The following is a 27,066-nucleotide window of genomic DNA, read 5'->3' on the forward strand; positions in this document are numbered from 1 at the left end:
TTAAATCAACACTGCTACAGAACTTTTCCTACGATGGAACAATGGTTTTTCTCTGACAGCAGTTTTATATTTCCCAGATGCCACTAGCTAGGCCAAAATAACGGCTTCACCAATTGACCCTTTCTAACCTCTTCTACTTCCCTAAAGCTAGAATAGAGATGACAAGACCACCAACTAAATCTATTGTTCTAAATGATATATCTATCCTTCTGGATCTTAATATAAGCAAGCACATCCCAAGCAAAAATCAGTCAGTAGCTTGTTGGCAACTGAATAAGGCATTTCATGACGACTCAATTAGTAAGGAAAAGACTGCTAGAATTTAATGGTCAGAGAGAGAAAGAAAAATTTCTACCAGCAACTTCAGATAACGTCCCACACTCTCACTAGCTCAAACTCTGTTCTCTTACAACGTCATTCTATCTCTCTCAGCAATTACTACTAACAACGAAGAGAACCCAACTCAAATATTCTACAGCATCTAACTTTCGCATGCTTTTGGATTTATCAACCTGCCCGTCGAGGCAAGGTATTGTAACGTAACGGTAAATAAACATTTCCTTAAATCTTCATGCATTGGTCATCTTACACATTTTACAACTTGCCCTTTTAATAACAAACTCTTATCGTCACAACTGCTGGCTCCAACATTTCTTTATAATATTGTGTACCAAATCAAATATCTACCGTTACATATATATATAATTGTGTTGCACACACACACACACACACATATATATATATATATATATATATATATGTGTGTGTGTGTGTGTGTGTGTGTATGTATGTATACACCTAAACAAACACATGCACACATACATGTGCACACACACACACCATATTTACAGGAAATGTTGGTTCAAGTCCCATAGGTAGCTTTTAATATTTTACTATCCAAAGGCATTTTCTTAACCCAGTATTTACCCACTATTATTTATAGCTTTATATGCATTGAGACCCACCATTCCAAAAAAGAATTATTTCATGTTCTCTCAGAGTTTATGAATTCTTGTGATGTCGCCAGAGTATGAACATAGCCTTTGGACTATAAAGCACATAAAAAGATACATACATATAAAGCACATAAAAAGGTACATACATATATACGCATGACTCAGTGGTTAGTGTGTCAGGCTCACAGTCATGGGTTAGTGAGTTTGATTCTCAAAGTGGGCTGTGTGTTGTGCTCTTGAGCAAGGCACTTTATTTCACGTTGCTCCAGTTCACTCAGTTGTAGAAATTTCATCCATTTTCATCTGGCATGATTTCTATGGCTGGAAGCCCTTTCTATCACCAACACTAGAGCTGTTGTTATGTCTTTGATAAGACCCAATGATGTCTCCACACAACTGCCAATCACTTTACTGGTGTAGTGGATGTATTTCTTTGTGGTACCCGTAGAAGAGGGATGCTGCCAAGGTAAGATTAGGGTTCACGTAAAAGACACCATTGGAGCATGATCGTTACCAGCATTGCCTTACTGGCACCTGTGCCGGTGGCATGTGTATAAGATTCGAGTGAGATCGTTGCTAGCACCGCCTGACTGGCCCCATGCCAGTGGCACATAAAAGCACCCACTACACTCTCGGAGTGGTTGGCATCCTAGTTTTCCAGTATTTAGTTTTCAATGAACACTGGAAAACTAGGATGCAAACATCCCTTAAAGGATTATAGGTCCTCAGCATGATTATATATATATATATATATATATATATATATATATAGGTATGGTGATGCAAGCATGAAGAATTGTACTCAAACTAAGAGTGTATGAGTATATGTATGTTTGTATTATTATTTAGCAGAAGCAACAGAGTGACTCAAGGTCCCAGAGTCTCTTACGTTGGCACTTATCAAACTAGTTACAGGCTGAAGAATAGTGGGTTTACCTAGCTGGTGAGAATTACATTTTCCTCTGAATTGTTCTAGATTGAAATTTAAAGCATAATAATATAACAATACATACATACATGCATGCATACATATAAGTATGTATGTATTATGTATGCATGCGCGTGACTGGCTTTCACAGTTTTTTGCTTATCACATTCACTCACAAGGAATTGGTTAGTCTGGAGCTATTGTAGAAGACATTTGCCAAAGATGTCATACTGTGGGATTGAACTTACTATCTCCTGATAGTGAAGAAAACACGTCTTAACTAGTCAGTCATGCTTATATCCATGTAGATAAGCAACCAATGAGACACCACATAAACATATACACAAAGGCATGCATAGAAGCACATTAACATATATGCAAATATTGATGCGTACGTGTATATATATATATATATATATATATATATATATCTTTATATATAAAAGTGAAGTTGTGTGTCTGTCTCCTACGATTTAGATTCCTAACTACTCCCACATTTTGCGGTGCAGTTTAACCAAAACCGGGTATCTTATAGTTGTGATTCATATCGAGCCCTTCTGGGTATTAGCGCGCGTCTACAATGAGTCTACGATTTAAAAAAAAATTTACCATCATTTTTTTTCCATTTTAATGCATTTTTTCCGTTATTATATAAGGGAAGTAACTCTCTAAAAATGTCTACGATGAGTCAATGATTTAAAAAAATTTACCATCATTTTTTTCCCATTTTTAATGCATTTTTTTGCTATAACTCTCTAAAAATGCTTATATAGTTATTTCCCTTACAAACCCGAGCAACGCCCGGCGATACTGCTAGTATATATATATATATAAAAATACAGACATAAACAAATACAACCACAATGACATATACATAAAGATCGACACACATGTACATACTCAAGCAAGCACAGACATGTATGCTGACAAACTTATGGAAATATATTCACATACACATACATATATAGATGAACAAACACAGACATAAAACCCAGCCACACGAATTCAGACGTCCACATGTATAGAGATGCACAGACATATATGCATACATATGTACACAGATATACGCACATAGATAAAACGCATGCATACACATACATATAAACAGAGGTACAGGAGTAAAAGAAAGTCGCACAGACATATAAACATAGATACACATAGAGATACAAGCACACAGACAAGTATTGATTAAAATAAATACAAATATGCATATACAAACACACACAAATGAGCACAGGCATAGATATACAGTTATCCCTCGAGAAAACCCGGCAAGTCAAATGAAACCATAATCTCATGGCCTATGCCAGGAGGCATAACCAGCCCACTTATGCACACCTTTTTCTTCTTTGGACACTAAAACTCTGATTGCAAAGACCGGTTGAAGCAAGTGAAATCAATCAAAAGCAAAATGAAAATGAAAATGAAATTCAATGACTGGCATCCGTGCTAGCAGGGTGCAAAGAGCACCATATGAGCATGATCATTGACAGAGTGGGTAACCGGCTTCTGTGCCAGTGGCACTTAAAAGGCACCATTTGAGCGTGATCGTTACCAGCGTCGCCTTACTGGCACTTGTGCCCGTGCTAGTAGGGTACCAAGAGCACCATCCGAGCGTGATCGTTGCCAGAGCAGCCAAGCGGCTTCTGTGTCAGTAGCACATAAAAGGGCACCATTCGAGCATGATCGTTACCAACGTTGCCTTACTGGCACCTGTGCTGGTGGCATGTGTAAAAGGATTCGAGCGAGGTCGTTGCCAGTATCGCTTGACTGGCCCCTGTGCCAGTGGCACGTAAAAAGCACCCACTACACTCTTGGAGTGGTTGATGATAGGAAGGGCATCCAGCTGTAGAAACTGCCAAATCAAGATTGGAGCCTGGTGCAGCCATCTGGTTCGCCAGCCCTCAGTCAAAATCGTCCAACCCATACTAGCATGGAAAGCAGACGTTAAACGATGATGATCCACTATAATGTAAATTTGGAGGAACTGTGGTTGTTCATTTGTGGGTAAGAGGGAACTAATGAGGTGATAAACTTGCCCTTGAACTTTGACGTTGGTATAAATTCATGTTTAACTATCTTCTTAGATGCAGTACATGAAGTCATTTGAAATGCAGAGTTGTATTGTGTGATATTGTTCAATAAATCCTTTGGCTGGATGAAAGTGCCTTCTAGAGGATCCATAAGAGGTTGAGAAGGAGCTGGTAATGCTGGCAATCTTACCTGACCACCTCAGCAGCACATGCCTAGTGCTCAACAAATTCATTCTCACCTTATCCCAGTGTATTTTGCATTCTATTACTCTATCATTCATCTTGTACTCCTATTTGAAAGCTCTAATAGCCTTGTTAATCTTGTCTTCAGCACTTTTTCTTTGGCATAATAAAATATATTTGATATAAATTGTTAGAAATGATAACGGAACAGGGTTTGTACATATCCAACACACTCTGTAAAATGGTTGGTGTTAGGAAGGGCATCCAGCTGTAGAAACCATACTAAATCAGACGGGAGTTTGGTGCAGCCCTCCCCCACCAGCTTTAGTCACACCATCCAACCCATGCCAGTATGAACAATGAATGTTAACTGATGATGTTATGTGGGTGCAAAAAAAAAAAGCTTACAGAGAAATAACCAGTAATTACCAACCACTTTTCACTCTAACTCCTTGATGATCACTTATATGGCTTTTGTAAAGCCAGAGCTACTGCAGTCCTGTTTCCTTATGTCATGCCCCAGCAGACCAATATCCTTAACAAGCTTACTGTTAACTGTTGCATTTAATCATGTGCATTGTGAGAATCTCCTTGATAAGCTGCCTACATAACTTCTTTGTATTCATGATTGTATTTTTCCTGCCATTACACAACATTAATGAACACAGGTGAGGATAAGCTTAAAAACTGAATTGAAGATAGCAAATTTGGCCTTTTTACCAACCTTTCCTCTTCTGAGGATTGAATGCCAGAGCTGCCATATTACTGTGCTGGTGCTAGCACCTGCATTTCTAGCATCCATTTCAGCCTTCTGCCTTCCATCACACATAAGTATGGCCCTGAGACACTTAAACTTCAGCACTTGTCTCAGTCTTCACAACACTAATACTCATCCTTAACTTGTAGCACTCAGCAGTGAACAGATTCAGTGCATGCTGGAGATCACCTTCTGATAAGCTATGTTGCATCTTCTTGCCTGCAAATATCAGCCAACCAATCCTACATTCACTGATTTTGATACTACTTCCACAACAGCTGTACATGTCAATTCAGTTTATAAGAGTTATGAAAGGGAGAGGTGACAATACACACCCCTGCTGAAGTCCTACATGGAAAGGTTTTGACTCAGTACTATTTACCTGAACACAAACATTTTGGCATTCATAAAGAGATTTCACAGCAACCAGAATTAGTTCATTAATCCCAAACTCTGGCAAAATCCTCAATCACCAGTATTATTTATATCACAAAGTCAATTCTGATGTAAGTATAAGAACCTACCATCAGAGACCCTACAAAACGTCCATGGATATTGCTCGTTTTTGGTGCAAAGAACTTCAAAAGTTGCTCCAAAATTTGATAACTGAAAGAAATTTCAAATACTTGGGAAGGGAAGGACTGTTGGAACTCAGTACATCTAAACCCTTAAGCATTTAAACTGGGCATATCCTGCCCAAATATTCTACCTATTTTATGTTCAAGCCAGCTGGATCTGGCCTCTCACACAAGTCATTCTAAAACTAAACAATCATCAAAATCTCAAAGCTATGAGATAATTCATGATAAATTCAAACCATGTGAATGAATAAGCCGCATTACACTTGACAGAGTAATCTGAATGCAAAAAGGTTAATGCTGACATGCAAATAAACTTCTTTACACATTGTAAAACAATATAGAATTGTGTCAATGTTAATGTTTAAAATACCCTCACAATACTATAAATTTTACATCAGTGAAATAATTCTTTACAATTCAGTTTACCTCGATTTCTAACACTTTATAACAAATTTCACAGCTCTAGCATCTCCCTCACACAGGTCATTGTTACTTGTTTCAGTTACATTATGCCTTTCAAATATATCCAGGATATGTCCTTCCTCTAACATAGTGTTGTGCTCTCTTCAGCGGGGAGATAACAGTTTACTCAAAGTAGCTGCTCTCAGCTTCCACCACAGCCTCAAAACAGCTCCAGAACCTGGTTCATGTGTTCCTCAGTGTTCTAGAGAAGATTTTCAAACACTTCTTTGATCTTAGCTTGGTATTGCAGGTAGAGCAGTTGGTGTCTTTCTTAACTGCATCTCCCACACAGTAATCCATGGGATTACAATTAGGGAAATTAGGATGCCAGAAATTGGGGCTGAAGAAGTTGTAGAATACTCCGACCACTTTTGACTCTTTTCAGAGGCATGGCAAAGAATTGAATCCTGCTGCCACACATGGTTTTCCAGCAGCAACCCTCTCAACCATGGATTGATCATAGTCTCCAGCAGCTTCATGTAGCTGTCTGAATTGAGCTTAAGGCCCTATTCAAGGATGTGAGGATGAATTCTGGCATGTGAACACAGCCAGAAGGCCTGCTGTGACCCTTCTGCTGGCCACAGCTTTTGTAGTCTCTGTTGCAACTGTCACATCATGTCTTACATGCTTTACAGTGTTCACAGATCATTGAGCAGCAGTCATGATATCAGCATTTTGACACCCGGTGCAAATTATCATGATACAGGTAACTCTTTTCCAGTATACAAAAGGCTTCCAATCCACTATGTCAACTTTTTCTTAACAACTTTAATCTTTATAATTTCCAATGTTGTTGACTATTCACCAATACATCGAGCTGTTCTTGAACGAAAGAGACAAAAAGTTGCCAAATTTAGCCTGAATATCTTGTACAATTCACCTGAAAGAAGATACAATATAAATAGAGTACTTCCATAATATAACTTATCTTAAATGCATTTATATTTTTATAAACTTATGGTTTCATACTTTATTCCAGTATACTGTCACATTTATATGCACAGAATCATACATTTTCCCTTACAAAACTACTTTAAAATATCTTCCAATTAGTGTGTCATCATCATCACTTAATGTCCACTTCACCAGGCTTGCATGGTTCAGACAGAATTTGTTGAGGCACATTTTCTACCTTCATGACAAAACATATTAAATTAGTTTTTTCTCACAAAAGATTCTTCTAAAATATAGGTGCATCTTGTGTGAAAGTGCATCTTATATATCGAAATATATGTGAAATACTGTGTACCCTATGTAAAAATAGCAGGTACACAAAAGATGCAGTGGAACCTTAGGTGGGTTAGCAGAGAACCATAACCTGAAAAATGCTTGACATACTGGAATAGTTAGTTGTACAGGTATATGAGGATATGATGAATCACTTAAATGGTTCATTAGATGTACATGATAGTATATACCACCTGAGTGATCTAATTAGTATTGGGGAAAGGTGTAGAGAAAGCAGGTTAGCTAGAACATGAAAGAGGTAGGATATGTTCAAAGAGGTATTGGCTTTGTTAATGACAAGGGGTTTTGCCATGGATATAAAATGTAGACTATATGAAATAATTTGTGTAATACAGATACTGAATAAAAGTTGCAGAATAGAAATGAGGTATATTAGATGTATGTGAACTGGCATGAAATACTGAATACAAATTGAACTAATAGAGAAACTTGGTATCAGCCAATGTGTGCAGTGTGCCATGTGCCAATGCACTGGTCTGGGCATTTAATCATAAACAAACAAGAGAAATGGATGGAAAATTCCATATGTTTGATAGAGGAAAAATAGGAAGAAGTGGTAATATCATATATGTCTCACAGATAAGATGATTGTCAGTATGTTGTACAACAAAGTCAAGTCAGCATAGAAAACAAAGGTTAAAATAGGGCTGATTATGATGATGGTTTCTTTCTTGTATGAATTATGTAGTGCTTATTTAAGTTACATTTATGCATAAAAGTCTTATCACAGATTCCACATTTGTGTGTTTCATTACTTGTATGATTTGCATAATGTTTCTTTAAGTCTCTAATACACAAATAGGCTTTAGGACAAAGCTCACACTGAAAGGGCCTCTCTCCTGAATGAAGTAACTTATGTTTTTTCAAAGTAGAACTTTCTGAAAAAGTTTTATTACAAACTTCACAGTGGTATGGTTTCTCTCCCGTGTGGACCTTTTTATGTCTATCTCTGTTAGATTTTAATGAAAATGATTTACCACAAATGTCACAGCTATATGGTTTCTCTCCACTATGAACCACTTTATGGTTCTTCAAGTAATCATTGCACGAGAAAGATTTACCACAAGTTTCACAGATGTAAGGTTTCTCTCCAGTATGAACAGCTTTATGCCTCTTTAAATTTTGACTTCTTGCAAATACTTTCTCACAAATATCACATCGGTGTGGATTAGAAGCACAAGATTCTGCAATATGGACCAACTTATGCTTTATTAAGTCAGTATTATTCCAGAAGCTTTTACCACAAAAGTTGCAGTAGTAAGGTTTCACGCCTGTGTGAACCATTTTATGCTTAGTAAAGTCACTTTTTCTAGGGAATGATCCACCACAAATTTCACATTTATATATTTTATCTCCAGTGTGAACCAACATATGCTGCTTTAATCCACTGTTAATTGGGTAAGTTTTACCACAAATTTCACAGTGGAATGGTTTTTCTCCTGTGTGAACCATTATATGCCTTTTTAGAGTAGAACGTCTGTTAAAAGCTTTGCTGCACACATCACATGTATATGGTTTCTCTGCTGTATGAACAAGTTGATGGTCCATTAAGATACTTTTGTAGGCAAATATTTTACCACAGATGTCACAATGATATGGACTTTCCCCAGTGTGAATCATTCTGTGCTTCTTCAAGTAACAATCATTGAAGAACATTTTCCCACAAATTTCACAATAAAATGGTTTCTGTCCAGTGTGAACCATTTTATGCTTTGTTAAGTCATTTCTTCTGGAGAAGGCTTTGTCACAAAAGTCACATTTGTGTAATTTTTCCCCTGTATGAAGTACCCCGTGTTGCTTTAACACAGCCTTACTCGAGAAAGATTTACCACAAATTTCACAGCGGTATGGTCTCTCTCCTGAGTGAACCAGTAGATGGTATTTCAAAGCACCACATCGCGAGTAAGTTTTGTCACAAATACTACAGCAGAATGGTTTCTGTCCTGAGTGTGTCATTTTATGCATCTTTACTTCACACTCTCTTTTGAAATATTTACCACAAACATCACATTTATATGGTTTGTCTGCTGTATGAGCAAGCTTATGTGCCTTTAAATAACTATTATACAAGAATGCTTTACCACATACATTGCAGTGATATGGTTTTTCTCCAGAATGTTTATGCAGATTATAACGCGAAATGTTAGAAAAGTTTTTACCACAAATTTTACAATGGTAATTTTTCTTTACTGCATTAACTGTATTGTCTCCCATCATGTTGCTATGTTTTCACACACAACTTTTAGTAATAATAATTTGGTTGTAGCTTTCGAAAATATAAATTGGACATTGTAAGTTCAATATTTTGTTAAACTCTCAGAGAATGCCTTTCTTTAGTTAAGAGTCCAACTTAGCGTTTTCATATTCAAGATGGAAGCATTTCCTGAAATACAAAGAAAACAAACATTAACATGAAATCAACTATTATGATATAATAAATTTAAAACTGTACAATGACAGTATCTTTCAAGGATTCCATTTTAAAATCTAATGCTACATCATTCAAGAGTTGTTTAAACTCCCACAACTGAAAACTAAAACATAGATATGCCATAATGTTGTAGACAACATACAATTTCTAGCATACAAGAGGTAATGTTTGTTTCCATGAAATCATGTCTGGACTAGAGGAAAACATTAAAATTATTATTAGTAAACTACAAGCAAAACGCTCCCCGTCCAATGGACGGTGCTGAGTTGTCAAACATTTAAACCAAATTTTCTTAAAACAACTTGTCCGACCATCCCATAGGCCTGCCCTTTGAGAAACACCGACTTAACCTAAATTTGAGATACCAGCAAAAGACGGATTTCGATTGATGTACTTGCACGTACAAATGCATGTTCCCATGGCTTTATCGATCGCATTCTCACCTGGAATCAATATTTGTAATTTTTTCATGACTTATACACGCCCTGATACCATCGGTATCTACATATCAAATCTGAGCGCAATCGGATGCAGGATACCCAAGATCCTAGAAGACACACACACAGACAGAACGGATTTTATATAATAGATATTTCTACAAAGATCTATGAACACACTACATCATGACTGGATGCCCTTCCTAACACCAACCACTTTACAGTGTGCTGGGTGCTTTTAAAGTGCTACTGACATGGCTGTATCTCTGCAGCACAGGCATGAGTGCATTTTATGTGGCACCTATAAAGGACAAGCTTGTATGTATGGAGGACAATGATTTTACTTAGCTTAGTGTGTCTTCTCAAGTACAGCAAATTGCCACAATTTGTTCAAAGGAGAACTGGCAATAGTAACACTCTCCATATGCTGCAACTTCCATAGACGTGAGATGTAAACACACAGTGTGTATGTATTAGGACAGAATAGCTTTCATGAAGCATTGCCTTATATATATGTATGTTCTTGATTAATTTTTTTAAACCAAAACAATGCGTGTTAGAAAAATAATAGTACAAACCATCAACTTGTATTATTAATTTTTATACTTAAAAAATCATTAAACACACACAGATATATATATATATATATATATATATATATATATATATATATATATATATAGGCACAGGAGTGGCTGTGTGGTAAGTAGCTTGCTTACCAACCACATGGTCTGGGTTCAGTCCCACTGCATGGCACCTTGGGCAAGTGTCTTCAACTATAGCCTCACGCCTTGTGAGTGGATTTGGTAAACGAAAGCTGAAAGAAGCCCGTCGTGTATATATATATATATATATATATATATATATATATATATATATATATATATATGTATGTGTTTATCCCCCACCGTCGTTGGTGTGTCTACGTCTCCGTAATATAGCAGTTCGGAAAAAAGAGACCGATAGAATAAGTTCTGGGGTCGAATTGTTCGACTAAAGGCAGTACTCCAGCATGGCTGCAGTCAAATGACTGAAACAAATAAAAGAGTAAACACATACACATACATGTACGTAAATAGATAACGGTACAGTTTAAATGAAACAGTTGCATCATCAATCAAATTACTTCTGAAGAACTGCAAATGGCATGGGCTCTTTCTTTAGACCTAAAAAAAAAGTAACTGAATATCCTAAGAACTAGAGGCAAAATGCAAAGGAGACCTGCAGATCGTATTTAACATCAACAAGTTGAAAACTTTTACTTAATTGATGATAAGTGAAAGTGATGCCATTTTTATCTTTTTCTTTTACTTGTTTCAATCATCAGACTGCGGCCATGCTAGAGCAATTTTTTTAGTTGAATGAACACATTAACACCAGTTGTCAAGCGGTAAGAGTATTACAAACAAAGACATACACACACATCAACCGATGACGGGCTTCTTTCACTTTCTGCCTAACAAATCCACTCACAAGACTTTGGTCAGCCCGAGGCTATAGCAGAATACATTTGCACAAAGTGTTATGCAGTGGGACTGAACCCGGAACTATGTAGTTGGGAAGCAAGCTTTTTTTTCCATACAGTCACGTCTGTGCCTACATAAACTAAAAATGACAAAAAGAAAGAAAAGAGCTAATGAATGGTCATTGGATATTTCCATTTTCTTCCAACTACAAATCTTAATCTGAACATTTTCAAAAAATGTACTTTTCATATAGTTTTTCATGTTTATGACGAATACCACAGTTATTATGCTGGAAATTTATTAGGCGGAAGTCTTGCCAATTTATAACAAAGAAGTTAGAAACATTTAAAGTTACATATTTTTAGCCAATTTTTAGCAGTACCTTCTCGAGATTGTAATATACTCGAAGAATGTATTTGTCAATCATTTCTGCCTGGAACAATTATTTACATTGAGCGACCTGTGGCGTGCATATTCTCATATTTTTGAAATATCAGGGTACCAATTTCGCGATAGAACGCCAAACCCTAACCTTTTCAAAAGATACTGCAGAGCATAGCTCAATTTCATAACATTCCGTTAATATTTTATTTCAACATTGTTTTGTTTTATTTTGTTTTTTAAATAAAAGCCTTCCTTTTTGCTTGTTTGCTTTCATTAAATTTATTTTTCAAAAAACTTATCTAATTTTTATGGTTCCCTTTCTTCAACGATAGTCTGTTGCCATGGCAACTATGGCAGCAAACAGTTCCGACTTCGGCTTGTAAAGGACACTGGATTCACTTCATTAGCTAAAACATACTTTTCAATGCTTCTATCTTGTTAATAATGAATATCTCGAAAAACGAATGCGTTATTCACCATCAGCATGCAAAACCACATCTGTGTGGATAATTTGAAAAATCTTCAAGTGGTTGGAAGAAAACGAAAACGATCCCGGCCATCTCCAGTGTCGATGTTACGCACAATGATTCATGTCAGATAGCGGAAATCACTTGAAACGTCGACAAGGGTAACAACGAGAAAGCATATAAGCCACAGTGCGCACGCATCGGATTATCAACAAATAAAAAGAACTGGAATGACGGTAGACACGAATAGCTGAATAAAAAGTTCTGGAAGTTTAAAAAAATTATTGTTTACCATTTCCTAATCACAGACCTCCGTAATTCCTTGACACAAACTGTTTCAATAAACAGATATAACACTAAATAACGTCTCTCTTTATGCATTACATCATTGTGACATAGCAATAATAAACTTAAACTATATCTGTTAACTACCAACATAGTGACATCAGACTAAAGAGATCTTACCTCAAAAATATTTCTTCTATGTAGTATCTTTCTCATCTTAAACATCAACAACTTAAAGAAGCAACAAGGAAGCTTCTCCAGTTATTCGACTTGTTAGATATAGCAGCCAAATCTCCCTCAAATCACATCCTACTGTCTTAAAAAGAGGAAACATTGGTTAATAGTTTAATATGGCAGCTTGTGTTTATATACGAAATGTTATACTTTTATTTCTTTCCCCAAATAGATAATTTATATTTGATGGGGAAAAAATGAGATGTTCATGACAGGAATGTCTTTGATCATAGGTCAGGGCTTAGTGTTTTTAAACAACTGTAAGAACAACACATCCATCCATTATTAACCACGGTTAATTGAAAATATTTACACCCAACAACCAAGTGGTTTAATCACGATAACAACACACGTTATAGCTGCCGGAAGTAAAGACTAAAGTAAGCGATAATTACCACATGGCTAAACTAAGTAATAAACAATAACATTTTTGTCAACAATCAACATTGACATGTGAGAGAGACGAAATTTACTTTCCGTTTCAGTTTTTTTTTTGTCAGAGGGTTGGGGAGAATAGAGACTCTATGTGGTTTCTTGAAATGCTAGAAATAGAGTCAAAATCTTTTCAAATAATATTTCATCGTCTATAAAAAGCATACTTTGGAAATTAACATTTATGTGTCTGCTAGTATTGGCTTCGGCAGAGGTCTAGAACAGTACGCCCACATAAGTTGAATTTTCTCCGTTTTTCAATTTTTCTTTTACCACATACTTCGAGATGATAGCGGGAGGGGAAGCTTTTTGTGAAAAAAATTTGGTAAAATTACGATTTTCACAAAAAAAAAAAAAAAACTCGAATTTTTTGCGTGGAATCAAGTACCCTGACCTCCTAATATGCTGCAAATCCCATATTTTAGTCCGGAAGGAGGGGGGTACCCCCGCCCCCGGAATTTTCACACACAAAAAAAAAACTCTGAATTTTTGCGTGGAAGCAAGTACCCTGACCTCGTAATATGCTGTAAATCCCATATTTTGGTTCGGAAGGGTGGGCAGCCCCCACCCCCTGGAATTTTCACTAAGGAAAAATATTTTTTTTAAATTCGGATTTTTTGCGTGGAATCAAGTACTCTGACCTTCTTACCCTAATATGCTGGAAATCCCTTATTTTGGTTCGGAAAAGGGGGTGGCGAATTGGATTTTTTTTTTTTTTTTTCGTTGAATGAATTCCTGTAACATGCTAACATAACCCATCCCAACAAGGTAGAAAACCCTAATTGCGGTTCGAAAAATGGAGTGAGGTGGAAGCCTCGGAAGTTTCACCCACTCCCAACATTTTACAGAAATAAAATTTCCTGGGTGTGAATTACATGGTTCGTTATTAAATATATATAGAAAATGTGTATAATTGGTGTATTCGTGTCTGTGTGTGCGCACACAACAATTTCAATGATTTATACGAATAAACAGAAAGTACAGAAATATATGTTCTACATATCTGTTATATATGTCCTTCATTTTCGCATCCGTGAAGTTTTTGAGGATGACGGAAAAGCTATTTGATGCACCCACTAAAAGATTTGGAAATGGGGCTAATGCAAATTCACACCTCCCCTTCAGAAATGTATTTTTCTGAAAAAGTTTATTCTGACATATAAAACCTAGGACTCCAAATAAACTTTTTCAGAAAAATGCATTTTGTCTAGGTGAGGTGCAAATCTACATTAGCACCCCTGGAATTGCAATTAAGCAATTACGACAGGTCAGCAAATGTCGCGTTCTAATTTTTGTTTCTGATCTCTCTCAACACTCTCTCTGCCCTCTCTTTCTCAAAGTTTTACAGCTTCATACCAGCGTTTTAAGAAAAAATAAAAATAAAAGTTTTCCGCGTCTAAACTAATTTTTGCGTGTGTGGGGGAGAAAGATGAACGATTTAAAATAAATATATCTTAATTATAGTGTGAGAAAGTATATATATTCTGATGATAAAATATATTATCTTTCAAAAACATCCCAAATTTTTAGACTATATCGTGTATGTTTAAGAAATGGTTCATTATATATATATATACTAGCTTAAGGTGACCCGCTCTACGCGCGGATAAGAGTGTGGTTGTTATTTTCTGTTGCATCCTTTCGGCACGTAAAAAGCACCATCTGAACGTGGCCGATTGCAGCTCCGCCTTGACTGGCTTCTGTGCCGGTGGCACGTAAAAAGCACATTTTGGTTAATATAACCCGATTTCATTCGGGTCTACTCGGGTCACATTTTATAAGATGAGGAATTTTGTCCTAGAGGTCACGCCTTTCATTTGAGGAAAAAAATAGTTGCCATGCAAACCCGCCAGCACTATTAACATTGGTGTGCATATTTTCAGCACAACCGACCACATAATGCACACATATATATATATATATATATATATATATATATATATATATATATATATATATATGTGTGTGTGTGTGTGTGTGTGTGTGTGTGTGTGTGTGTGTGTGTGTACGCATTATATATACAAACATATACAAATTATATATATATATATATATGAATTGAATTAGAGATAAAACCACTATTAGGCAAATCAAACAGTGAAAAACATAAACCAAAATATAAAAATAAAAATATAATATACAAAATATATAAAATATAAAATTTAATAATTTAAATTTAAAATTAAAATTATTAATTTATATTTATAATTCTTTTAAAAAATATATATAACTATCAAAAAGTATTAAAAAGTTTAATATACATAAATACAGATATATACATTTTGTATATATACATATTTATATATAGAACACACACACACACACATATAAATTAACCCGATAAATATCTGATTCATAATATTTGTTCTCATGATTGTGTGGTGGTGGTGGTGGTGGTGATGATAATTCTGTTTATGAATGCAGAGAGACGTAGACAGAGAGAGTGTGTGAAAGCGCTGTCGAAAGCGGGGAGGGGGAGGAGGTATAGAACGCTGTTTGACGACGTTATAAAGAGAAAGTGAAGGGGAGTTAGACGCTGTGAAACGACGTTATATATAGAAAGTGATGGGAAGGGAGGAAAGAGAGTGGGTGAAGGAGGAAGACAGATACATAAAAGAATGAGAGTAGACTTGTGAAAGTCCTTTTTTTGGCCCTAGCAACGACACCTTTTAGGATAGGGATTTCTAACCTAGCCAACTCACATCCTCACCTCATTTTACAGGTCCCTGTAAATTTTGGAGTCAATCCGATGGGATCTAGTGGCCTTTAACCCGTTCTCAATGCCAAAACCAGACAAACAACTTTTCGGGTTAAAGATGGATTTCCTGACCATTGGCACCTGACCCTTCCACAAAAAGTCAAAGAGCAGGTGTACCAACTTGGCCAACCAGTGGTTGGGACAAGGGACGACGGTCAAGCGGTAATAGATGATGGATGCGATGTACGTTGTGGGTTAGAACCTTTTGTCCAGCCCACTGATGATTCTGCCAGCTCACTGCCTTAATAATAATAACAACGATAATCCTTTCTTCACTTTGTACTGAATTGCTTTGATCTTTTGTTGTTGCCGCCGCCATCGTTATCATCATCATCATTTCTTTTTGTTATTATGTACACCTTTTTCAAGTTTGGTGCATATTACTTCAATTTTCATTGCCTTTGATATCATGATGGGAATGTCATTGAAATATGTAGATGTAGCTAGTTCCATTGGAATGTCACTAAACTCATCTCATTTCTAGAGCAGAGGATCAAGAGCCAGAACATATTGAATGCAGTAAGGGTATCTTAAAGGAACTGAGGATGTAATGGAGTGATTGATTTCAAATATTTCCAATAGGTGGTCATTTATTTAACCTATGGACAGGTGCTGCTGTATTAGAAAGTGATCTTGTATCTGATAACTGTTGCATTTAAAACAACAATCATATAATGATTTTTGAGTCTACTGAAAACTTTAGATTAATCAAAGTTGATTGACAAACAACTGGAACCAGACTTATCATCAAAACTCTTTAGATTGTTTTCAGCAGTGTAGTGTGTGTTCTCAAAAGATATGCCACAAACTGCACAAGCTTGTGCTATTCTGAGTATAAAAGTGAGAACTACACATTCAGCAGATTTAAAGTCTTAGTATTACCAACAAACCCCCTTTATGTGCATCCTTGTCCAGAAGCACCATGACACCCTGGCTTACATAATTAGACATGGTTCTAATCTGCTGTCAGCTTTGCTGTACATCTGACTTACTGAAATGAAACCTGTAAGATAATCCAACCAATCTCAGTAAAATTCTTCTCATGCAACCACTGTTCATATGTTGTTATCGTACACCACTTAACCTTTTCTACTAAAAGTTGCAACAAATCTTTAATGTACACTTTACAATCTACTGTCTCCGGTCTACACTCTTCCACTAAACATTTTGACTGTTTAAAAATGCACATATCCCCCTAGAATCAGATAGTATGCACCTCTTTAGGGTATATCAAATACTGTATTGTAGTGTGCTGGCTCTGTTTCCATGTTATGACCATACTACACGGGCCCATCAAACTGCTTTTTCTTTTTATTTATGTATAAATTCATAAATTGATATGTAATATAACATGTGTCATAGACACAGCAACTTTGAATTATACATTTTAATCTTCCTAATTTCTATAATGTTTTAAAGATTTTGTTTTCTTTTATATTCTTTGACAGAAATGTACCTTAAAAAAAAGACCTTAATCACAATTTGTATTTTGCTGTTTGTATACTGGATATTTCATGGTAAGTTACTTTCTTAGCTACAACAATGGATAATTGAAATTTCTTGAATGTTAAATCCAACATTTATTTATTTAGCTAGTTATTTGTTTATTTACAACTCTGGGTGAGCAATTATCAAAACATTGTGTGGATTGGTTGAATAGGTCTTGATATACTGGAATGATGTTAAGATAGCATGGTGTTCCATAATAAAACCAATTCCAACGTTGTTCAAATAATACTTATTTTTACAGAAGTATATCACAATGTTTAAATAATTATGTAGTGGCTTGCCAGTAGTGTATTGTGGTGTGCAAATGTAGTTCTTATGCACATTAATAAGAGAGAAAAGATTGGCTTCACATGGATGTCAGGAAAAATACTCTGTTAATCATAGCTAACAATTCATTTAACCCAGGATTGGGCTATAACCAAGGAAACTTATCCATTTAAGGGCTTGCTTGAGCATTCGATGTGCATCTCTGATGTATATATTACTAAGAATTGGCTGGCTACTTATTTGTATGGCGAGAAGTGAGGATATTGTGTTCATGGTATATGCTTAGAAAAGTGCGTTGAAAACAAAGGTCGAACAGTGACCAAAAATCCTATATTCATAAATCTCTGAAATCTTCTCAAACTTCTGCACTGATTCTGGCATGCTTTCTCTTTTATAACCCCTCTACACTCGGTAACAACAAGCTGATTGGTTGGTATTCAGGGCATATCTTACTAGACATGTATGGTTTCGATTTTAGGTTTTGCTACAACTGAATACCAGTAAAACACTACAAGCTTTGAATTTGAAATTGCTTTGTGAATCATGTGGCTAGACGAAATTTTCAACAATTCTTAATGTATATACTTTACTTTTGCTTTCCAGATGCTTTTCATTCACCAAAGGATCATTCTTTGACTTATTTTAATGAAAGAAGAGAAACCTTAAAAAATACAGAGATCATTCTTCAATCACAACCAAAAGGATCAAAAGTTGATAAACGTTACTATGACAACCCGCAGCCATATGAATATGACTTTAAAAATCTCATCAATGAACCAGTTCTTTGCAGTCAATATGAAAAAGTATTCCTTCTTTATACTGTTCGTACAATTTACAGCCATTTGGATCGACGAAAAGTACTAAGAAAAATTTTCCAGGATATTCCATATGATTCTTTCTCAAAAGACATTGTTGTCAAACATGTTTTTCTTTTCGCCAATACAAATAATTATACAACTGAATCGCTCATCCGTGAGGAGAGTAGAATATACAGAGATATTATCCAGGATGATTTCCCAGAATCTTATGCTAATGTCTACTTAAAGACACTTATGGCATGGAAGTGGAGTGTGGAGTTTTGTGCCAATGTGGAATATGTTATGGTATCAAATGATGAACTTTTTGTTGACCAGATCAAACTTCTGCCATTTCTTCATTATGATTTGTCTCAAGTTGATTATGATAATCATTTTGCATTTTGTTTTTGCCTTGGCAATGGAATATCAAAGCATAACAAATACAAAAAATTCCGTGATCTCGGTCAGAAAATGTTGTATCAAGGGAAGAACTATCCTATATATTGTCATGGTGTTGGTTACATAGCACATATTAATGTAATCAACAAACTCTATCTGGCATCGTTGAAGAACAAAATGCTCATGCCAGACGATGTTTGGAATGGTGTATTGTCAGAAAAGTTAGGCATCAAACAAAATTGCCACAACCATCGAGTTTATGTATCCAAATATTTTGGTTCCATTTTGAAGTCATATTTGAAAAACCCATTCTTTGTGGCGATATGTGATCATTTTAATAGACCAGAAGCAGCAGTACCATGTCTGCAGGGTATATATAAATCAGTTTCCAAACTGAGAAACAACAGTAATGTTCATAATAGGCTTCAATAACAGAAAAATAAAGGTAACATAAAGACTTGTCCAGGTATTCTGATGTTAAATCATCATGCATTTATTAACATCATTTGTATTATTTCTATTATCATTATTATTATTAATTTTTTCAACAAATGTACTATAGCAAAGATGGTCTGAATGTTCAGTTTTAAAAACATATGGCCCCCATCTCCAGCTATTTTATATTTTAAAAATTTTGGGGTAGTTTAGTATGTCACACCTGGCAGTGCTAAATATTTGGAAACAGGAACAATTCCCCAGGTTAATGAAATGCAATTCTAACTATTTGTATTGGACTGTGGATAGCTTATAAAACATATTGTTATTCTTTTATTTACTTTTGTTATATAAAGCTCTTCATAATTCCATTCACTTTTAGTGTGGAGCCCCTCACAGACTCCTGACAAACTGGCCACCTGCTTGGTAGCAAGGTTGTGAAAGAGAGTATCTTGTTTTGTTCATCATCTTTAAATCTTAAGGTCTTGAAAATTTGTATAACATGATCATTTGTAATGTATAAATTAAGGAGATGCATTTTCCCCCAAGAACTTCGGTACTTGGCATGTAAAACACAAATCATAGAAGGGATTGACCATGTCAACAGCTTGGCATATGAGATCTTGCCAATAAAAGGTAAAATTCTTCAGCCAGTAACTTGTTATTAGGCCTAGGTCTGGAGATTTCTTCTTTCCCATTTTTTCTAGAACAGCTTTCAATATTTCACCAACTATTTCATAATGTTTTTGCTAAACATGCTGGCAGTAGTCCAGCATGAGTTCTTTTAGTCATACAGTTTGTTCACTGATTTCCTCAATTGTTTTCCATACAGATCTTCAGTAGTCCTCAGCTTCTGGTTCGATGAAAATGACAAGGAGATCCAGGAATTACTAGCAAGGAAGAGGGCAGCACATTAGGCCCACCTCACACAACCAGCCTGTCCTGTAAAGAAAACTACCTTTCAACGCACATGCAGCACCCTACAGCGAAAACTCAGAGAAATGCAGAACGAGTGGTGGAACCACCTGGCATGGAGAACCTCAGAGACTATAGAGGCTTTTATGAGGCTCTGAAAGCAGTGTATGGCCCCACCTACCAGAGTCCCCCTGCACAGTTCAGATGGACAGGACCTCCCCGATAACACCTCCATCCTCGCTCGCTGGTCTGAGCACTTCCAAAGCCTCTTCAGTGCTAACCGTACCATACAGGACGCTGCCATCCTTCGCATTCCTCAACTTCCACTCAAAGAGGAGCTCAACAAACCACCCACCCTCGAAGAAACGATTGAAGCCATAGGAAAACTCAAGAGTCACAAAGCAGCAGGAGTTGACGACGTCCCACCAAAAATCTGGAAGAATGGAGGTCCAATGCTCCATGATTTTCTTGTCTGCTGCTGGGAGCAGAGCAAGCTGCCACAGGATCTTCGCGACACCGTCATCATAACCCTGTACAAGAACAAGGGTGAAAAGTCTGACTGCTTCAACTACTGGGGAATCACCCTACTCTCCATTGCTGGCAAAGTACTTGCCAGGATCCTGCTCAATAGGCTAGTATCAACCATCGCTGAAGAAAACCTCCCCAAGAGCCAGTGTGGCCTCAGAGCCAACAGAGGCACAACGGATATGGTGTTCGTCCTCTGCCAACTCCAGGAAAAATGCCAAGAACAAAACAGGGGACTCTGTGCTGCTTTTGTCGACCTCACAAAAGCATTTGACACAGTGAGCAGAACAGAACTATGGCTCATCCTGGAACGACCTGGCTGTCCCACCAAGTTTCTACAGATGGTGATCTAGCTGCACGTGAATCAGTGTGGTCAGATAAGACTCAATGGTGACCTGTTGGAGCCCTTCCCCATCTCCAACGGCATGAAGCAGGGTTGTGTCCTAGCACCAACTCTTTTCAGCATCTTCTTCAGCATGATGATCAAGCATGCAACTGAAGAAATGGAGGATGAGGATGGGGTGTGTTAGGTATCGTCTGGATAGCAGCCTTTTCAATCTATAGTGCCTCCAAGCCCACACCAAGACCCAGGAGAGGCTGATCCAAGACCTTCTCTTCATAGACGACGCTGTCCTTGTTGCCCATACAGAGCGAGCTCTGCAGCGCATCACGTCCTGTCTTGCAGATGCCTCACGGCTCTTTGGCCTGGCAGTCAGCCTCAAGAAGACGGAGGTACTTCACCAACCTACACCCCAAGAGGATTACCACCCACCCCACATCACTATATGTGGTACCAAACTGAAATCAACTCAGCAGTTTACATACCTGGGCTGCATCATCTCATTCGATGCAAGGATCGACAAAGAAATTGAAAATAGACTCTCTAAGGCAAATAGGTCCTTTGGGAGATTGTACAAACGTGTTTGGCACAATAATAACTTGAAGAACAAAACAAAGATCAGTGTCTACAGGGCCGTTGTTCTCACCACTCTTCTCTATGGTTCAGAGACCTGGATCACTTACCGCAGTTACATCCGTCTCCTCGAGCGCTTCCACCAACGATGTCTCCGCACCATCCTCAACATTCACTGGAGTGATTTCATCACAAACATTGAAGTCTTGGAGCGGGCCGAGATCCCCAGCATTGAAGCCATGCTACTGAAGTCCCACCTCCGATGGGCAGGGCATGTCTCCAGAATGCCCTGTTTGGCGAACTCTCCATCGGCCACCGTGTGAAAGGAGCTCTGAGGAAGCGCTACAAAGACTGCCTCAAGAAGTCTCTAACAGCATGTCATATTAACGACCAATGCTGGTCAGACTTGGCTGCGGACCTTGATGTCTGGTGCCACACGATCTTCAATGCAGTCAACAAGTTTGAGGAACAAAGAAGAGACACACTTAAAGACAAGAGATGCAGGAGGAAGGCGCGAGCTGCCTCTGACACCACACAGGATGTTACCTTCTTCTGTGGACACTGCTCACGGACCTGCCTTTCCCATATCGGACTTGTCAGTCATGAGCGTGCATGCACGCAATGTGGACAGCCTTCCTGATCTTCGTTCGCTAAGCCAAGCCATTATATATATATATATACACACACACACATCCGGTGGCAAGAAAAAAGCACCAACTGATCGTGGCCAATGCCAGCCTCCCCTGGCCAGCCTCCACTGGCCAGCCTCCACTGCCAGATCAGACTGGAGCCTGGTGCAGCCTCCTGGCTTCCTAGACCCCGATCAAACCGTCCAACACATGCTAGCATGGAAAACGAGCATTAAACGATGATGAAGATGATGTGATGATGATGAGGATAATGATATATATATATAATTATAAATATTTATAGGCACAGGAGTGGCTGTGTGGTAAACAGCTTGCTTACCAACCACATGGTTCGGGTTTGTTCCTTGGGCAAGTGTCTTCTACTATAGCCTCGGGCTGGCCAAAGCCTTGTGAGTGGATTTGGTAGATGGAAGCTGAAAGCAGCCCGTCGTATATATGTATATGTGTATGTGTCTGTATATGTTTGTGTGTCTGCGTTTGTACTCCCCACCATCGCTTGACAATCGATGGTGGTGTGTTTACGTCCCTGTAACTTAGCAGTTCGGCAAAAGAGAATGGTAGAATAAGTACTAGGCTTCCAAAGAATAAGTTCTGGGGTCGTTTTGCTCGACTAAAGACGGTGCTCCAGCATGGCCACAGTCAAATGACTGAAACAAGTAAAAGAGTCCAGTATAACTAAAATAAGGTGACAAGAATGTAAACAAAAATGGTAAACAATTAAAAAAAAACAGGGCATCCAGCCGTAGAAACACTGCCAGATCTGACTGGGCCTGACGAAGCCTTCCAGCTTCACAGACCCCAGTTGACCCGTCCAACCCATGCTAGCATGGAAAGCGGATGCTAAGCGATGATGATGATGATGATGATGATGTATGTAAAGATGAAAGTTTTTGAAAAACTGAAAGCTTCTTTGTAAGGTGGACTTTTTTTTCTCTTCCAGTGAAGAATATATTGCATGATACTAGGGTGTGAACCTGCAATGCTGGGTGATAGCAAGACATAGGTTGCTAAACCAGAAAGAAATGAAATGAGTATGCCCGACTGGATGTATAATGTTGGTGAGCTAAAAGATAAACTGGATACAAGAGGAATCAGATGGAGTGTGCAAGAAATAATTAAGCTGCATTGGTATGGGCATGTGATGTGCATGGAGGATGACAACTAAATAAAGAAGTGCAAAACAATCAAGTAGATGGAAACTGTGGAAGGAGGAAACCTAGGAATACATGGGGCAAAGTGGTGTAAACTGACTTTACGATGCTGAACCTAACAAACAAGATAAAAAAAAGACTACGATGATTTATGACAAACAGCAAAATGTATGTTGAAATGGTAGCAGCATTGGAAGCTAGGATACATAATAAATCTACTGTTTGGTATTTCATTATTGGCCACAAGGGGCTAAACATAGAGGGGGAAAACAAGGACAGACAAAGGGATTAAGTCAATGACATCGACCCCAGTGCATAACTGGTACTTAATTTATCGACCCCAAAAGGATGAAAGGCAAAGTCGGAATTTGAACTCAGAACGTGAAGACAGATGAAATACCTAGTGTGCTAACGTTTCTGCCAGCTTGTCACCTTATATCTACTGTTTGTATCCGATTCACCCCATCATTATCTTTCTGTACTGTCAACTATCAACTCCTCTTCTCAAAGCTATTCATTTTTCTCAGCCATCATTTTCTTACCATCACTCATTTCTATTATTGGCCCTCACTTGATCTCTCTTTCTCTCCAGCAAATGTAGTCGCCATCACAGTCTCTCTTCCATTACTTCCTACCATTGCTGTCTCTTTTTTCCATTACTCCCTCTTTTACCGTCCTCTCACCTCAAAAATACAATTTCTCCTATCATATTCTTACCCCAAATTCATCTTCTGTAATTATTCTTTCTTCTCACCCTCTTGGTCATGTTGTCATACAGAGGCAAATGTATGTTAAAGTGTTTTTCGTCTTGCAGAGTACCAAGTAATCTCACAAGTGCACTGGCCAAGTCTCAATGACTCCTTTAGCATTTATACAAGGTGTTCGGCCTAAATTTGACAGTTTGCATTAAAAAAAGAAACAAAATAACCCATTCAAAAATAAAAATCATCATCATCATCATCATCGTTTAATGTCTGCTAGCATGGGTTGGACGATTTTGACTGAGGGTTGGCAAACCAGATGGCTGCACCAGGCTCCAATCTTGATCTGGCAGAGTTTCTACAGCTGGATGCCCTTCCTAACGCCAACCACTCCGAGAGTGTAGTGGGTGCTTTTTATGTGCCACCAGCATGGGGGCCAGTCAGGCAGTACTGGCAATGACCTCGCTCGAATCTTTTTACACGTGCCACCAGCACAGGTGCCAGTGTGCCACAATCAAAAAATATCAACTCAGTTACAGCTGGGAGATACTAGTTTACACAAAATAGCTGCCATCAGTTTCCACAACCTCAAGATAGCTTGGAACTGGAACATGTATACTTCATTGTATCCCTAGGAAGATCTTCAAACACTTTCTTGAGTTTAGCCACTGATTTGGCCTTGGTGGTGCAGGCAGAGTGTATGCTGTCTTTTTCAACCATGCTTCATACATAGTATCCATGGGATTACAATCAGGGGAGTTAGGGGCCAGAAATTGAGGCTGGTGAAGTCACAGAATTTCTCTGACAATTACTTCTGACTATTTCTGGAGGTATGGCAAAGAGTCGAATCCTTCTGCCACACATATGGCCTTCCAGCAGTAACCCTTTCCAGTCAAGGTTTGACCACAGTCTCCAGCAGCTTAACAAAGTCATCTGAATTGAGCTTAAGGCCTGTTCACAGGATGGCAAACTTCTGAAGTGGTGGCTTTAAAGATTTGAAAGAATGTCTTTTATGGATGGTTTGTGTTAATTACACATATTCATTTACTACGTTTTATATATATATATATATATATCATCAACATTTAACATCCGTCTGTTTAAAAGATAATGATTATGATTATACATATATATATAAAATAGTAAATGAATATATATATATGTGTATATATATATATATATATATGCACACACACACACATATATATATATATATATATATATATACACACATATATAAATATATATATATATACACACACACACATATATATATATACTAGCAGAATTGCCCGGCGTTGCTCGGGGCTGAATTGCTTGAAAGTACTGTTAATGATTGCACTGAATTATGATGATTATTCAGGTAAATATTGATATAAGTTTACGCTGGGAGATAAGGACTTAACGATCAAACGTGTGCCATTGCATTGTTTTGGGGGAACCAAATTTCTGATGAGCATTATAGGGGCACCGACTTTAAGTTTGAGAATGTGTGGTGTTAGTCCGGGGTGCTCAAAGGAATTGAGTACCTCTATTGGATAGTTGATGACGTCCTGTGGGTCAGGAGTTGTATTGATAGACTGATATACATAGACTTCCCCAGGAATGAGTTTTAGCATTTCATCATTAATATGGTGAACAGTTTTATTCCTCGGGGCCAGTATAGCCTTTTGGCCAATCCAATCCATATTCTGATAATTAGCTTGTAGATCTTGGAACACTGCATCTCTGAGATCAGAAGGCGTCTTAACAATGGTACAAATGGAATCGATGGCAATATTACCATTTTCATCCCCTGGTATTTTGCCTTCGCCAAGTGCAAGGAGGGTGTGAGGAAATGCTGCTGATGTGATATTACGTCGCATATGAGCACGCATATTGGTGTGAAGTTTGAGAGTTACTTCCCTTTATTAAAAAAATATGCATTAAAATGGGAGAAAATGATGGTAAATTATTTGTAAAATCGTAGACTCATCGTAGACGCACGCTAATACCCAGAAGGGCTCGATATGAATCACGACTATAAGATACTCGGTTTTTGTTAAACTGCATCGCAAAATGTGGGAGTAGTTAGGAATCTAAATCGGAGTAGACAGACACACAACCTTTCTTTTATATATAAAGATTTTCGTCCGTCCTAAAAAACTTTGTGCGGAGCGAATTGTTACCTCTATGGAAATATATACACACACATTATACATACATGTGTGTATAGATGAATATATAAATACATTTAAATATCTATATACACTTTTGGGCGATCTTTCTGCTACTTGGATATACTTTAGATCTTATATTCGTCCAATTCGTCCTAAATAACTTTGTATGGAGTGAATGGTTACCTCTATGGAAATATATACACACACATTATACATACATGTGTGTGTCTATATACAGTTTTGGGCGACTGCTACTTAGAGATAACTTTAGATGTTATTTTCGTCCTAAAAAAACTTTGTGCAGAGTGAATGGTTACCTGTATGGAAATATGTACACACCCATTATACATACATGTGTGTATAGATGAATATATAAATACATTTAAATATCTATATACACTTTTGGGCGATCTTTCTGCTACTTGAATATACTTTAGATCTTATATTCATCCTAAAAAACTTTCCTGTCACACACTCACACACACGCACCCTCACACACACACACACACTCACACACATACACTCACACACACGCACACACACACACGTTAGCTTACAATTTTATTTATATATTTGCGTGTCTATGTGTGTAAAGAGGAAGTG

The 27,066-nt window shown here is 37.5% G+C and overlaps 3 protein-coding genes across 3 annotated transcripts; 2 read left to right on the forward strand and 1 right to left on the reverse strand.

Moving 5' to 3' along the window:
- Positions 1-6,842: 6,842 nt before the first annotated feature.
- On the reverse strand, positions 6,843-12,926 carry LOC115213016 (zinc finger protein 728-like). The gene is made up of 2 exons (XM_029781913.2): positions 12,799-12,926; positions 6,843-9,531 (listed from the first exon to the last, which is right to left on the reverse strand). The coding sequence occupies exon 2, from the start codon at positions 9,363-9,365 to the stop codon at positions 7,800-7,802; it is 1,566 nt and encodes a 521-aa protein (XP_029637773.1). The 5' UTR covers positions 9,366-9,531; positions 12,799-12,926; the 3' UTR covers positions 6,843-7,799.
- Positions 12,927-13,114: 188 nt separating this feature from the next.
- Positions 13,115-20,366, forward strand: LOC115213181 (beta-1,3-galactosyltransferase 1-like). The gene is made up of 5 exons (XM_036503482.1): positions 13,115-13,232; positions 17,491-17,559; positions 18,422-19,384; positions 19,832-19,883; positions 20,282-20,366. Exons 2-5 carry the CDS (start codon positions 17,493-17,495, stop codon positions 20,364-20,366), a joined length of 1,167 nt encoding a protein of 388 aa, XP_036359375.1. The 5' UTR covers positions 13,115-13,232; positions 17,491-17,492.
- A 165-nt stretch (positions 20,367-20,531) lies between these two features.
- LOC115213182 lies at positions 20,532-22,125 on the forward strand. The gene is made up of 2 exons (XM_029782118.1): positions 20,532-21,233; positions 21,454-22,125. The coding sequence occupies exons 1-2, from the start codon at positions 20,532-20,534 to the stop codon at positions 22,123-22,125; spliced, it is 1,374 nt and encodes a 457-aa protein (XP_029637978.1).
- Positions 22,126-27,066: the final 4,941 nt, after the last annotated feature.

The sequence above is a fragment of the Octopus sinensis genome, linkage group LG6 (assembly GCF_006345805.1).
Source record: "Octopus sinensis linkage group LG6, ASM634580v1, whole genome shotgun sequence".
NCBI lineage: Eukaryota > Metazoa > Mollusca > Cephalopoda > Octopoda > Octopodidae > Octopus > Octopus sinensis.

Coding starts and splice junctions, on each gene's coding strand:
- LOC115213016 (XM_029781913.2), bottom strand. CDS start 9,365: ATGATGGGAGACAATACAGTTAATGCAGTAAAGAAAAATTACCATTGT.
- LOC115213181 (XM_036503482.1), top strand. CDS start 17,493: ATGTACCTTAAAAAAAAGACCTTAATCACAATTTGTATTTTGCTGTTT. Junction 17,560..18,421: donor TGTATACTGGATATTTCATG/GTAAGTTACTTT, acceptor TTTGCTTTCCAG/ATGCTTTTCATTCACCAAAG. Junction 19,385..19,831: donor AGCAGTACCATGTCTGCAGG/GTATATATAAAT, acceptor ATTCACTTTTAG/TGTGGAGCCCCTCACAGACT.
- LOC115213182 (XM_029782118.1), top strand. CDS start 20,532: ATGGCCCCACCTACCAGAGTCCCCCTGCACAGTTCAGATGGACAGGAC. Junction 21,234..21,453: donor CCACCAAGTTTCTACAGATG/GTGATCTAGCTG, acceptor TTCAATCTATAG/TGCCTCCAAGCCCACACCAA.